Source organism: Branchiostoma belcheri, unplaced genomic scaffold (genome assembly GCF_001625305.1).
Source record: "Branchiostoma belcheri isolate BF01 breed outbred unplaced genomic scaffold, Haploidv18h27 scaffold60, whole genome shotgun sequence".
NCBI classification, from domain to species: Eukaryota; Metazoa; Chordata; class Leptocardii; order Amphioxiformes; family Branchiostomatidae; genus Branchiostoma; species Branchiostoma belcheri.
Genome location: NW_017804243.1, coordinates 278,593 through 293,755, shown reverse-complemented (window position 1 = coordinate 293,755; position 15,163 = coordinate 278,593). Strand labels below are relative to the sequence as shown.

Here is a 15,163-nt window from a genome sequence, read left to right as displayed (position 1 = left end):
AGTTGTTGTCTTCACCTGCTGCTAACCGGACTAACTAACCCAGCAAGGGTTAACAGGTCAGGTTATTGAAAGGGAAAGTCCCCTTTAGGGCAACTCAACTGCCTGCTCAACTATAGTTGCTAACTCTAAACAATTTGGGGTTGCCTCACGCCCACATTATTAGGGTCTTTTGTACCCATTACTGTTTGGTTTTACAAGTTCTCCTTGCATCCCTACATAATCAACAGTCAGTAAAATGCTGTGTAGCCACCCAGATGTTGTTATTAAGGGTTATCCTGGGTGTTAGATTGAAAACTGAGATGTTTCAGCCAGTACACCCTCAGGCAAACTCGACACTTAAAAATATGTAGGAGTTTGGTGGCTCTTAAAACACCCCCCTTGGGCTAGGCTGATAGCCTAATACCCATGTTAAGTTGTCAATACTCAGTCAGTTGTGAATGGCCCTCTTTGTTCTCCATCTAAGATTTTTGGGCAGGGTATTTTCTGCACTCGGATATTTGTCTCTCGGTGAGTTTGTCATCACACACAACTAGCTGTTGACATAAACTGTTCTTCCCAAAGGTCCAGTGAATTAACCTTCTACCAGCTGCTGCATACATGTATAAAACCTTTGCAAATTTGACACCAAATGGCTACCTTAGCAGAGTGAAGGTTAATATCATGACTATGTGTCACCTGAGACACTAACATTTTGAGTTCCATCCTCCGGAAATATCACCAAGACTCATTTTTTCCAGATGTACCAGACTACAGTATAACTCTATATAATGATTTAGACAAAGACTGTCATGGTTGCCTGGCAACCACATCATGTGGTTTTAAATGTCTCCATGCTGGCTGTTGGCCATGATGCTGTCACCATGGCAACCAAGGGAGACATGCTTCACAGCAATTCTTCCTCCTCGTGGTTGCCAGGCAACCACATCATGTCACGTTCCATCATGATCAGGAGTTCATATGTCATCATCACTGCCCTGACCCCTGACCTTACTCGTGTTCCATCTGGATGTGGTACCTGTCAATCACCCAGCTCCTCGTCCCGTTGCTTAGCAACAGCATCCACCGTAGGCACGGGTGAGCCCTACAGTGAAATATGGGCAGCAGACCCCCTATTTCTGATATTTGGCCTTTTCACACTAGAAATAACCTCAGGGATTATCTAAAGGCACACTTCAACAACAGTGATCTACAATGTACATGTCATATTCCAGGGGGCATCGTTTTTAAAAATCATGTCACAGCGGAACATGGCATCCTGAACATTGCCAAACTCCCAATGGTACAATGTAATTAGAAGTAGGTACAAGGCAGCAAGGTTGGCTGTGGTCACGTCCACTACTGTACTGCCAAATGCTTCAAACGTAATAAAAACATTCGGGTGTGGACGGGAAATCTACTACTTCTGCTAGATTTAGTACTTCTGGTAATCAGGTCAGAAGCTAGACTGATGCACTGCACAGAATTTAAGAGAAGTGGACCCAGAGAAAAGAACTCTGCAACAGACTCGAGACAGCTTACAGATACGCCCTATGTGGCAGAGACTGTCATTCTCCTATGAGACTGTTCAGCCATACTTGAGTTGTAGGGCTGATGTCAGTTAGGACTTAACTATGGTCAAAATTGATCAAACTAACATGTGATGTTTGTTTTTTTTCCTTTTCTGCAGAACCCTCAGCTTGTAGCGAGACTGGAGCGGCTGAAGAGAGAACAGGAGAACAGGCAGTATGCGCAGATGACACGTGACATGGGCAAGGTGGGTTTGTGTGTTTGTCAATGTTTTTGTTTCTCTAGCCAGATGGGCCGATCTCAGTGTCATACACTGCTTTACAGTGGGGTCCTGGACATCATACATGTAGACATTTCATCGGTCTCGTAAGACCATGAAGAAGAATATACATCATACATACATGTATATTATACATATAATATTGTATACATACATTTTGTGAATGATATATAACATTTACTAATATAAGTTTGTTGTAAGAGAGCCTTAGTTTATAATGCATCACACTCAGTTGGAAGTCGTTTAGTACTGTACAGTGTTATAGCATTGTAAGCTTAGTAGTACATGCATATGGTCCTGCGACTTTAAATACATTTGTATTACCATGTTGTACTTCACAGAAATCTGGACAGGGGCTGTCAGAGTTTGGCTCTGAAGGTGAGTTAACACTGAATGATTCAAATGTCTCAAGCAATTAAAAATTGTCAAATTTCAATGAGCTTGTTTGAGTTTAATATTGAACTTTTAGTTGAAAAAATGTGTTTTTCTGGTTTGAATTTTCTCTGTTTGGTGTTTTCTGTGTTCGTGTAAAGATGGTGATGATGACGTGTCACGTACGTTAACCTCCTTTTTTTGTAGCCCGTTGTTTTGTTTCAAACTGTATTGAAGAAAAAAAATTGTATGTATGCTTCTGCATTCACATCACAATGCATAGTATATCTACATGGATTGTACTTACTGCATGTTCACACTGATTTTGTGTCTTTCCCTTATGAATTTATGAATATACATGTATCTTGTTTCCATACATAGTATTACATACTGATTTCTGTGTTCAAACTAACCATCTCCACATTTACACTAATAATGACTCTTGTAGTGCATTGACAGTGATTTTCTGTGTTCATACTAAATCCTATAGCTTCACACCAACATCTTAGTTTCCTCCTTTCCCTTCCCAGCTAAGGAAGTGAAAGTGTACCTCATGGCTCTGATCAACTTCATGGTTTCTGTAGCGGCGGCTTTCACTTTCGGCTACGTGGGATCTGAGTACGCTTTCGGGGCCTCTGTCACTCTGGTAAGTATAACAACTTGAACAGACTTTCTCTATGAATAGCAAAGTTCTTTTATCACAACCATTTTATTTTCACGAGCCGACGTTTTGATGACCGTCTGTCATCTTCATCAGGGCAATTCTGAAACACTCCTCACTCAACTTTGCTATTCATTCGTTTACCAACCTGATGAAATTATTTACGGAGACTTTTTCTATGCTTAGGCCACACCAATCTAATTTGTTGGTTCTCAATTTTTTTCTTTAAAAATAAGAAGGTGGAAAAACCTAGGCATGAGCTCTGATAGCCCCAAATGCTATGATAGGAGCCATGAAGTCAACATACCAGGCTGGTGCTGTAGCAGATACCCTGTGGTGTTGGATCACATTGTGTCGTTCGTCCGTCAGGTTGACGAGGACCGCTTTACGGACGAACGACACAATTATATAACATTATGTAGCAAGTGGCAGGACAGAGGGGCAGGTCACCATATTATGAACATGTATAATTAAGAATAAACAAAGCATTAGTTTGTTTACTACACTGTAGTCACACTAATCAGTGTTGACATCACACTTCAAAGAAGCCACGTGACAAGTCTCACTGGGTCAGTCTACTGAGGAAGACCAGAGTGACTGGTCGAAAGCTTTAGGTGAGAGAACTTTTTTTGTGTTGGATCTAAAGTTTTAACTTACAGCAATGTGAAAGTAAACAGTATTCATTTTTTCTAGTTTGTTTACTTGTTTGTTTGTTTGTCTACAGAGAGTAATGACGGGCATCATCCTAGCAACCATGGTTGCCATGGCGGACATCTACTTCATGGCCAAGGTCGTGGAGGAGGAGGTCGAGAAACACGAGAAGCAACACTAAGAAACAACACCCCTCGTCAAGAATGGAACGGTCCAAACTAGTAGGAGTGACACCCCTCATCGTAAATGGCATGGCCCAAACCACATGCACAAGGAAGTACTGGTCCAAATGAGAAATTGAAAACAACATTGGAAGCTACAGACAGACAAAGGAACTAAGTGAATAATATATTACAGAAAAGAATAGTATTAAATAGATAGCCAGAGCACAAATCTCTGCTGCAGTTCTCAAACTGGTTGACAGGGGGACCTGCTGTACTACCAGTATCTAATCTTACACAAGTCACACACAGTTGAGCATCCTTTATGTGTATTTCTAAGCAATGGTTTTGGCACTTAAGCATTGCTGATAATTGACAACAGGACAAACCAACCAACCAGTACTGGTTAAAATCTAAGCCTTTACTGTAGTTAACCAAGTGTTCAATAGAGGACTTACCATACATACATATACATGTACATCACACTACATACAGGTAGTATATACAATGTATAACAGTAAGATACATACATATACCCAATAGTATAAAGTAAAATATACATATAGAGCCAACTGAAGTATCTTCAACTGAAAACATCTGCTAGTAGTATAAGTACTAGCAAACAGTATCAACCACATAACAGCACCTATAATATTATATTACATGATAGTATATAATATATTTATACAAATGAACATATTGTAGGAAATAGTGTGACAACTTTTAGAATTGTCATGGCAATGTATTGATTGATTATAAGGAAATTTAGATGGAGACCAAGAAGGATAGATCAGATGATCAACTACTAGTATTTATAGGAGTTAGGGAAAATATCTGCAATATCATAGTGATCGATTGATTGATTGGTTGGTTGATTGATTGAATATAGCTGTGAGCTTCATTGATACGAAGAAAAAACCTTACCTGATACGTGGAATCTGTTGAATATGTCTCTGAAAACAGTAAGAGGATACTAGACATCCAAATATTATATAATAGAGGAAGAAAATGATTTAGCTATTTATTATCACCTTTTCGCTCTCTTGTGCAATACTGTACGATTGAAAAATGTAGAAATGCGAAGAACACCAGATACAACCAAATCAACTGATGCAATTAAAGAGAACACAAATCTCTTCAAAGGTTTATGTTAGCTGTAGTTTTCAGAATGGTCAACAGAGGGCACTAACTCACAGTGACCACCAGCTACAAACTGTAATAGTGCATAAACTTTCTAGCCTCTACCAGGCTTGGGGAGGCTGCTGGAAAGAGTAGAAATAAGCCAAATAGAGAGATAAGCATGCCAAGGGAGTTTGTCCGTTGAGAGAACATTTTGCCACATGTTCTCTCAACGGACAAACTCCCTTGGCATGCTTAGCTCTCTATTTGGCTGATTTCTACTCTTTCCAGCCGCCTCCTCAAGCTGGTAGAGGCTATAAACTTTCAACACTTAGGAAAATATCGTTTTGTAAAATATTTTGAATGAAGGCAGCGATAGACTGCTGAAGATTTGTTGCCCCCTTTTTTAGGCTTCTTGAAGCTGTGTTTTTGAAGTGTTTTGTTAAGGTAAGTTATTTTTTAGATTTTTTGTACAGTGTGTCATGTTTTTGTTTATCTTTTGCAATGAATAAAACAATTTTTTTGCAACAAACGAAGGACTGATGGCAAGTTCAACTTTTTGGTCCAGTGAATCCATACTCCTACCAGAAAAGATTACTTCAAGTAAGGGTTGTAGTCATGATAGAAGATGAATTTTGTTGATTTTGGTCATTTGCTGTCCCGGCAACCACATGTAAACAGCAGCAGAACAGCACCAAGGTCGCCTCAGGGATGTTTGCTGTCCATGCTGACTATTCCACTTCTGTGTTTGCTGTCCTCGGGCCAGGCCTCCGGGAACCCAGAGGCAACAGCACGAGGACAGCATCAAAGTCACCCCAAGGTCGTTTGCTGTCCATGCATGCTGGCTACTCCACTCACTTCTGTTGGTGTTTGCTGTTTCCGGGCCAGTCCTCCGGGAACACACAGGCAACAGCACGAAGACAGCATCAAGGTTACCCCAAGGTCGTTTGCTGTCCATGCATGCTGGCTAATCCCGTTGGTGTTTGCTGTTTCCGGGCCAGTCCTCCGGGAACACACAGGCAACAGCAACAGGACAGTACAAAGGTCATCCCTGCCCAGAACAGCGCATGGAAGATGGACCACTTGTTGTAGATACGTTCCAGCATGACTTTCTGGACAGCAGAAGGGACAGAACAAACTCCAATGAGGAAAGACTGACTGTCTAAAAGCCTATATAGGTAAGGCAATACAACTGTAGCAATGCACTGGAAAACTTAAGTGTACCTGTGTGTACCTGTGTGTACCTAAGTGTACCCGAGTGTACCCGTGTGTACCCGAGTGTACCCGTGTGTACCCGAGTGTACCCGAGTGTACCCGAGTGTACCCGTGTGTACCCGAGTGTACCCGAGTGTACCTGAGTGTACCCGTGTGTACCCGAGTGTACCCGAGTGTACCCGAGTGTACCCGAGTGTACCCGTGTGTACCCGAGTGTACCTGAGTGTACCTGTGTGTACCCGAGTGTACCTAAGTGTACCTGTGTGTACCTGTGTGTACCCGAGTGTACCCGAGTGTACCCGATTGTACCCAAGTGTACCCGTGTGTACCCGAGTGTACCTGTGTGTACCTGTGTGTACACTCAGTGTACCTGAGTGTACCTGAGTGTACCCGAGTGTACCCGAGTGTACCCGAGTGTACCCGAGTGTACCTGTGTGTACCCGAGTGTACCCGAGTGTACCCGTGTGTACCTGTGTGTACCCGAGTGTACCTGAGTGTACCTGAGTGTACCTGTGTGTACCCGAGTGTACCCGAGTGTACCTGTGTGTACACTCAGTGTACCTGAGTGTACCCGAGTGTACCCGAGTGTACCTTAGTGTACCCGAGTGTACTCGAGTGTACCCGAGTGTACCTGTGTGTACCCGAGTGTACCCGAATGTACCCGTGTGTACCTGTGTGTACCCGAGTGTGTGTGAGTGTGAGTGTGTGTGTCAGTGTGTGTGTGTGAGTGACTGTGTGAGTGTGTGTGTGTGTGTCTGTGTGTGTGTGTGTGCGAGTGTGTGTGTTTGTGTGTGTGTGTGTGTGTGTGTGTGTGTACAGTGCTTACCTGTGGGTCGTGTGGGTTGTATAGGCACGGATACGTCTGTCCGTGCTGTCCATACTCCTCCTTAAACTCCTCCATCAGTCGGTCCATGTAGCCTCTGTCACGCAGGCAGTAGTACAGGGAACACTGGAGGGGAAAATGTTAAGATCTTTCAGTGGCAAAGCCGTAAAGGCATTGTGCAGTACCTCCAAACGATACAGTAAGAGCCACAAAGTCAACAACTGGCAGGTACTTTTTTCTAAAAAATCAGGAAAAAAAATTAAGCTTGCGAAAATGAGAACCAATAAATTAGATTCCTGTGGCCAACACTGCGAATATTAGAAGGTTTACAGTAATCTCCAAGCAGGTCTTTCCTTGGCCCTAAAAGACAGTATCAAATTGGCCAGGCAGTATCCATTGGCCACCCGGTGGCTAATATTGGACACTCCTCTGGCTAATGGATACTGCCATGCCAATTTTTAAGTTTCCAAGGAAAACATATTGTTTTTACTCTGTTTCTTCCTCTTCTGTTCCAAAGACTAACCTCTGACCTGGCCAATGACATGATTTGTTGACGTCTGTCACCATGGTGACTGGTGTTGGGTTAATGTTGCAATTCCATGGTCTGCTCTACTCCTGTCACCATATACTCGTAGTACATATATATGAACTGTGTTTGAGTAAAAATTAACAGGGCAGACCATGTCCGAAGGTAAACATTATGCATTTGCTTAGCAAATGTTACTTCTCTAGTTTTATATTGTCTTTTACGGCCAAGGATCTGCTTGGAGATTACATTGATGGTACCTGGTCTGACACACGCATGACCTCCTCACTCTGTACCAGCAGGACGGGGCTGCTGGAGTTGATCGTTACCATGACGACCAGACAGCGTGCGACCGACCTGCAGTTCTTCCCGCAGTGGCACTGCTCACCTCCTGACAAGGGACATAAAAGCTCATTTTATATCTACCTGCAAATTTCTTAATAACTCGAATGTAAACTACAAAGGTAACATTCTGCAAAGCACTATGCATAATGTTCACCTTTACATGGTCTAGCTTAATAAACTTAACTGCTTTGTTTATCCTTACTCAAACATGGTCATGAATATGTATGGTAACCAGCCCCTCCAACTCTGTCCTGCCACTTGCTACATAATGTTACCCAACACCACAGGGTGTCTGCCACAGCACCAGTTACCATGGTGACAGACGCCTGTCATCACGCCTTATTTTATTATGCCGGCCTGGGTCTTTTAGCCATTGTCACTGATACCTTTGCAGAAGGAAAAGTTTGTTTCTTCTTCTTCTTCGTCTCCAAACACATAGGGTCAGTGTCGGCTCTGGACCCTCCTGAAAATGACATAGCTGTACTTACCTGCCTTGTAGCTGTAGGCGGTGGTGCAGGTGGCAGGATGGTAGGGTTAGGGTATACATATAGGTTAGGAAGTAGACTGACCGGCCTTGTAGCTGTATGCCATTGTGTAGACAGTAGGGCGGTAGGGTTAGGGTTAGGGTACCGGGGTTAGGCTTAGGTTTAGGGTTACGCAATAGCTATGCAAATGGTTGGGTTTAGGGTTAGGGTTAGGAATATGTACTAGTCATGTACTGACTGGCCTTGTAGCTGTAGGCATTGGTGCGGACAGTAGGGCGGTAGGGTTAGGGTTAGGGTTAGAGTTAGGGATACTGTTAGGGCTAGGGCTAGGGCTAGGGCTAGGGCTAGGGATAACGGCTAGGGCTAGGGCTAGGGTTATAAGGGTTAGAGTAATAGGATTAGTACTGACCGGCCTTGTAGCTGTAGGCGGTTGTGCAGACAGTAGGGCGGTAGGACAGCGTCGACCTCTGCAGTACAGGATGCACGACCAGCGCACCGGTCAGGATCACTCCCCTGACCCCCCATACAGACCCTCCTGAAAATGAAACAGCTGTACTGACCTGCCTTGTAGCTGTAGGCAGTGGTGCAGGTGGCAGGACGGTAAGGTTAGGGTTAGGGTCAGGGTCAGGGTCAGGGTTAGGGTTAGAGTTAGGGTGATAGGGTTAGGATTAGAGTTAGGGTGATAGGGTTAGGGGTGAAGCTGGTGTGTTACCCCGACAGGCGGTTATACCGGCTATACAGATACAGATAGTACAGACCGGCCTTGTAGCTGTATGCTGTAGTGCAGGTGGCAGGACGGTAGGACAGCGTGGACCCCTGCAGTACAGGATGCACGACCAGAGCGCCGGTCAGGATCAGCACACAGACGGAGATCAACGCCAGGAAACCGGCGCACTTCTCCACCGTCTCCCACCTCTGCACAGTCTTCGACTTCTGTACCGTCTCTGCACAGACCCCCGGGTCCGACATCCTGAAATTAGCTCTTCGTATGAAGATTGTATATTTATTTGTGGCCATGCCCTCCATGTATATTACCGGTATGTATGTGGTCAATCGTAATAAATGAATAAATAAAAAAAAAAGAATGATAATTGACATTATGTCGACTCGATGAAGGTTAGATATCCAGGTAATGAGATACACAAAGAAACAGTTACTCAAGCAACTGGATTATAAGATTTTGACAACGGTCAGACGTTTCAAGTAGTACTATCTACTACCTTTCTTCAGTAAATATTACAATATCAGGATCACATGGATACAAAATTAATGTCACAAACTTTATCCATTAAATATATGATGAACTGCATTGCTAATTTTAGGATATTCATTTTACCTCGACATTTTCTTAGTTCTATTCCCAGAAACTTCCCATGTTGGTGTCGAGAATTTGTATGTTTTGTTCGTGCCGACATTGTATTTTACAATGTATTAAAGGTCAGCACAATTCAGCGGTCCATGATTTTTATGCACTGCTGCCACGCTGACCATTGTTTGAATAAAGAATATTAACACTCACTTTGATTGACACTCATGTCCATACGTTATTAATAATATATTTGCTAGTAAAATAAATCTTCCATTCATTATTCCGTCAAATAAACACTATGAAAGGTGGCCAAACTGCCCTAGGAATCATTTTCCCTATTTGGCTAAGATATTACTGTTTCTCTTTAGCAAAATTTGTTAGTCAGTGGCATCATCAGGAGACTACGATTTTATATTGAATTCTATCTAACATACGTGTCCATAATATCACCAGGGTCCATATAATATCGCCACCTTCAGAAACAGTGTGCTTTAAGATATTTTTACTGCAACATACTTTTGGTATGCACTCCTAAGCACACATCAAATGTACATACCTGAGGCAGTACACCCGAGTCCTATGTTGCAGTAAAAATATCTTTAAGCATCTTTTTCTCAAGGTGGCGATATTATGGACACAGATGTTACCAGCAGTTTTGTTAGAACTTGAAGGCATGATGGAACAGTGTTCACTAACCTTAAATCTGATGTCATCTCATCCCCACATCTTTGGAGGATGCAAGTCTGGACCAGTCTGAACAGATGCACCACCAAGGCTATGTAAGAGGTTTACAAGAAACCCGCTTTTTGACAAGTCTATATTGCCTTCCGCTCTAAAAGGTGACTGCGTTCACAAAATCCACGAAATTACGCCAAAATACTTGCCATAAATCCATTCCGAATTCTTTTCTTTCATTCTTTTTCACGTGAGACGATTTTAAACATTTCGCAACACCCATGCAGAACCCATACTTTTCCGGATGTGACGCAATATATGATGTACTAGCCCTACCCACGATATAATTTAGCACAGAAAGCCTTGTTCGTGTGCGTGTTACTGTTTGTATTCACAGCTTTCCTGCGATTGTGTGATCGTGTCAGCCAGTAGAATCGTGCCCAGAGGTACAGCAGTGTTGGAACTTGTCATTGTGCAAACAAGGAGGCCACAGAGAGCGTAGAGGTACGTATTTTAGGCAGGGAAACTCAGCCGGCACGCAAGTGATGTGTTTTGGCGTTTGGCCATCTTGTAAAGGGAAAGAAAAATGGCGTAGATTCTCGATTCTGTCATGCATTCGGGATGTTTAGAGCGAAGTTATAATTACCAACAGAAATGTGACATGCAGCGATGTTCTTTCTTTATACAAAAACGAAAGATTGTGTATGTGTAAATGGGCAAAAGAACGCCAGACAGAACCAGCATCCACGATAAATAATAAATTTCAAATTATGTTGATTACGATGTTCTCACGACACAGAATAATTACTCCGTGAAGGAGGTCAGGACCTCCGGACGGAGTGTTGTAATCGGCTGATTTTTCATGTTCGCAGTCAAAACACTGGGTTCTCTTTGTGTAATCGGCACGCAATTTTATACGCCGTCTGCGGGCATGCCCGTGTTGATGCACGAATGTGTATTTTTGCCGTTGCTGCTTTCGCGGTCAATGTAATATCGCAGACGCACCTCTACAATTACGAGGCGAATTGGAATGGTCCAGAAAAACGCGTTGTTTGGAATAGCAGTGGGGTTCAAAAAAGTTCATGCAGATACGGGGTGGTTTTTATAAGTGGTTCCAGATGTTTTTGCCCATGGTTAAGAGATGCCAAGTTTTTTGGAAGATGTTCGCAGCCAAAACGCATTCTTCCGTACGTCGCATTTCTGTGTAATTTCGCATGTGGTGTTGCATTATGTCCGGGATGATGCACGTCTTTTTATTTTTACCGTAGCTGTTTTGATATTAGAGTAAATGCTTATTTTCGAAACATCCCCATTTCTTTGAAATGGTTTCGTCCGTTTATGCAACTGTTACTGCGCTAATGACGACCAGTCGCGCTGTCCTGATAAACCGCGAATGTGCGAGTGTTCCCTGTAGACAGTCCCGGGAGTCATTTTTTTGCACATTCCAGGAGCCAAACCAAAATACGTTCATGAACCGAGTCCAAAAAACCGAAACGTGAAAATCGGATGATCGGACCTGATGTACATTTCTCTTTCTATAGATTGTACACACAATACACACATCTTTTAGATAATCTGGCCATGGCAGGTTAAAAAAAAGTAACCCTGAATCATACTAGATTAGCGTAAATGCATGTTAATGCGTTCAAAACAAGAAAAAAATTGTTTCCGGGTATTAATCTCTTGAATCACGGCGCTGAATATTGACGCAAAAATATTTCGGGCATCGCGCGCCCTTCCCGCGTCACGTGTAGGCATCTCGCATCTCTGATTGGTTGTTGCGTCTTAAGATGACTGAGCCGACGCGCGTTTAAACAATTTTTCTTTGTTCGATTTATCACACTTCACAGAGAATTGTCGCCAATGGCTACTTCTTTTTGTTGCAATATATAATACTTCACGGAGAATTGTCGCCTATGGCTTCTTGTTTTATTTTCAGGTAAAATGATGAAGTACACAACAGTAATTTGTAGAGCTTGTAACGAACTCACAAGGATGTTGATAAATTATGGCAAGCAGATTAATTATGCAATAAGGAGGTTCACATGAAGACTGCACAAGATACATATAACACTCTACCACTGCAAAGTAACTGAGTAAAGTTAATATTCTTATATCCTATAACTTGCAGGTCCACCATGGGTTGTTGTCAGAACTTGAGTCCTGAGCGAAAGCACACCATTTGCAGAAAACTGCTCTGTACGGGGACAATCCTGATCCTCTAAAGTCTAACTTTTCTCTAAGTCCAAATGTAATGCAAAGCTAACACTCTACCACTGCAAAGTAACTGACTTATATCCTGTAACTTCCAGGTTCACCATGAGATGTTGTGAGAACTTGTCACCCGAGCGTAAACACGCCATCTGCCAAAAGCTGCAGTGTGCACAGAGACAATCCTCCATTCCAATGCAATGCAAGGCTAACACTGTAGTGTACACTCTACCAATGCAAAGTAATTTTATTCTTATATCCTGTAACTCACAGGTCCACCATGGGTTGCTGCGATAACTTGAGTCCAGAGCGAAAGCACACTATCTGCAGAAAGCTGCTCTGTACGGGGATGTTCATTTCTGTGGCACTGATCATCATGCTCGGGATTCTCATTGTCAAACCTGCCATCTACGGTCGAGCGTTCAAACCAACAACATGTACAGTCACCAGTGCTGACTATAGTAAGTTTGTTTTCTTTTTCATTTTAGGCCACACCAATTTGATACGGCAAAAAGCAGTTACTCAAACAACTGGATATGATAGCAACGCTCGAAATGAGTTGATTATTCAAACTTCTACAATTTATCCCAATTTTACTAAGCTTACAGACAAAGAAAAAGCTATTCTTCTTTTAACTTCCTAAAACCCACTAATTTTGGAAAAGGTGGGACATTACGTCTTCCATGGTCTAAAAAGGAGAAGTCAAACCCCTTAGATATAGTCTTAGACATAGCTATAGCTCTAGACAACCACCTTTTATCATGTAGATTTTAGTTATTTTATACTCTGTTTCAATGTTCTTTTATGTTTGTAATTTGCAATAAGCCTCCGGGCACGAATTTGCAATAAACTTCATTGATTGATTGATTGATTGATTGATTGATTGATTGATTGATTGATTGATTGATAATTGTAGAGAATCCGGTGGACTGTAGCTGTGGACGAAACTGCTACACGCAGATGCCATGCCTGGTCGTCATGGTAACCTACCACGACAGGAAGAACGGCTCGGCGACCGGAATGATCCACGATGACGAAGGGGAGCTGGACCAGTGGAGCATGGTAAAAAAAAATTGTTATGTAAAAGCAACAAGACTGGCAATGAAAACATACATTGTCATGGCGACGATGGTTGCTGTTACTGTTAGGGTTATTGTTTGCATGGCAAGGCATTATTTTGAGGAAGACTTGGTACCTGTTAAGTCTAGACAGATAGTGTACACTCCTCTCCTGAGTGAACGAGCCCCGGGGTCACAGAAAGTTGGGCCATCCGGGGCAGACAAGTTTTCCAAGGGTTTCCAGGAATGTGTCCATAGATGTGTGTGAGCGAACAGAGCTGGGAAACATTCCTGTGGCCATTCCATGCCTGTGGACAAAATGCCATTCCTAGAATTCTTGTAAACTGCACACAATACTGTACCATTAGGCTCCTCCCTGAGACGTTGCCAAAAAGAATGATGCTTTGATTTTTGATCAGAGGTGACAGTGGAAGATGTGATGTCTTGATTTTTTTCTATAGTATTACACAATACTGTACATGATGATGTTGTTTATTTGTTTGTTTGTTTGTTTGTAGTGTTCGTACCACAGCTGCAGCCGTAGCGAGGAGCTGAACTACGACGCTGTGAGCCGGTTTGAGGAGAAATACGGACAAGTTGGGCAAACCTACTCCTGCTTCTACAACCCTGGGAAGGAAAATGTAGGTTTTCTTTTTATTATTATCCTTAGTCCTGAAAAAATTAGGGTCAGTCGGTAGGAATATTTTGTCTTTTTTTTTATTCCAGCATCTAATCACAAGACATGGTGACGGCACACTCAAGTTTTTTCAACTTATATTGATGATGCCACCAACACGGGACAATATATGCAATACTCATTTTCACCTGAGCGAAGTGAGGAAAGTCCAAGGGCACAAGATCGGTGGCTTGTCAGGACTTGAACCTGGGACCTCTTGGTTCAGTGTTGAGATCTCTGTGGCTACGCCATATGACCTCATGGCCTGTCTTTGTTTAGTAGACTTTTAATTGGCAATCTCAAGTGATTGAACTTATGACATTACATAACAAAGTAAAACTTTTTGAGGACACTTTTATTTTCAATGTCAGTGTTGGAAAACTGACTACAACATTTCATCACTCACTTGGAGCTAGAAAAGGTTGATCAGCTTGAAAAATTTATGTCCCTTGGGGGTGGTTGGGGGGTAGGTTTCTTCGCTCACAATGTTTTCTTTCCTTCCTTAATTGTGTCTCCAGGAGGTTCTGTTGAGGAAGGACTATGGCTCCATGACGATTTTCCACGTGATGTTCTGGCCCTCGCTGCTCCTGGCCTGCCTGATCGCGACCAGCTGCGTCATCTGTGCAAAGTACCAGTGCTGGCTGGACGAGGACGACTCGCCTTCGAGCAACTACAACAGGTTTGGGGTCCCCGCTTAGGAGAGGCAGGGATCGCTGTGAAAATGTATGTGGGTAAAGGCCCTTCTGTATGTATCCAGAACCATACTGTACGTAAACCATACTCATGCTTTATCCAGAACCCAGCTATATCCAGAAATCTGCTATATCCAGAACTGTCCTAGATTCAGAACCATGATGAGGATGACTCACCTTCTAGTAACTACAACAGGTTTGGGGTTCCTGTGTAGAAAGGGAAGGGATTGCTATGAAAATGTATGTGGGTAAAGGCCCTTCTGTATGTATCCAGAACCATACTGTACGTAATCCATAATCATGCTTTATCCAGAACCCAGAACTGTGCTATATCCAGAACTGTGCTATATCCAGAACTGTGTTATATCCAGAACTGTGCTATATCCAGAACCATACTA

At 42.7% G+C, this 15,163-nt stretch overlaps 3 protein-coding genes across 3 annotated transcripts; 2 read left to right on the top strand and 1 right to left on the bottom strand.

The window, feature by feature from the left end:
* Nucleotides 1-1,662: 1,662 nt before the first annotated feature.
* LOC109482747 (transmembrane protein 199-like) lies at nt 1,663-4,868 on the top strand. Its single transcript, XM_019785580.1, has 5 exons — nt 1,663-1,753; nt 2,128-2,164; nt 2,320-2,340; nt 2,689-2,804; nt 3,544-4,868. Exons 1-5 carry the CDS (start codon nt 1,733-1,735, stop codon nt 3,649-3,651), a joined length of 303 nt encoding a protein of 100 aa, XP_019641139.1. The 5' UTR covers nt 1,663-1,732; the 3' UTR covers nt 3,652-4,868.
* Nucleotides 4,869-5,056: 188 nt separating this feature from the next.
* LOC109482699 lies at nt 5,057-10,210 on the bottom strand. The gene is made up of 6 exons (XM_019785518.1): nt 10,150-10,210; nt 8,903-9,114; nt 7,575-7,705; nt 6,792-6,914; nt 6,305-6,314; nt 5,057-5,862 (listed from the first exon to the last, which is right to left on the bottom strand). The coding sequence occupies exons 1-6, from the start codon at nt 10,164-10,166 to the stop codon at nt 5,561-5,563; spliced, it is 795 nt and encodes a 264-aa protein (XP_019641077.1). The 5' UTR covers nt 10,167-10,210; the 3' UTR covers nt 5,057-5,560.
* Nucleotides 10,211-10,453: 243 nt separating this feature from the next.
* LOC109482698 (calcium-activated potassium channel subunit beta-3-like) lies at nt 10,454-15,085 on the top strand. Its single transcript, XM_019785517.1, has 5 exons — nt 10,454-10,632; nt 12,613-12,800; nt 13,256-13,401; nt 13,916-14,038; nt 14,592-15,085. Exons 2-5 carry the CDS (start codon nt 12,620-12,622, stop codon nt 14,769-14,771), a joined length of 630 nt encoding a protein of 209 aa, XP_019641076.1. The 5' UTR covers nt 10,454-10,632; nt 12,613-12,619; the 3' UTR covers nt 14,772-15,085.
* The last annotated feature ends 78 nt before the right edge of the window (nt 15,086-15,163 follow it).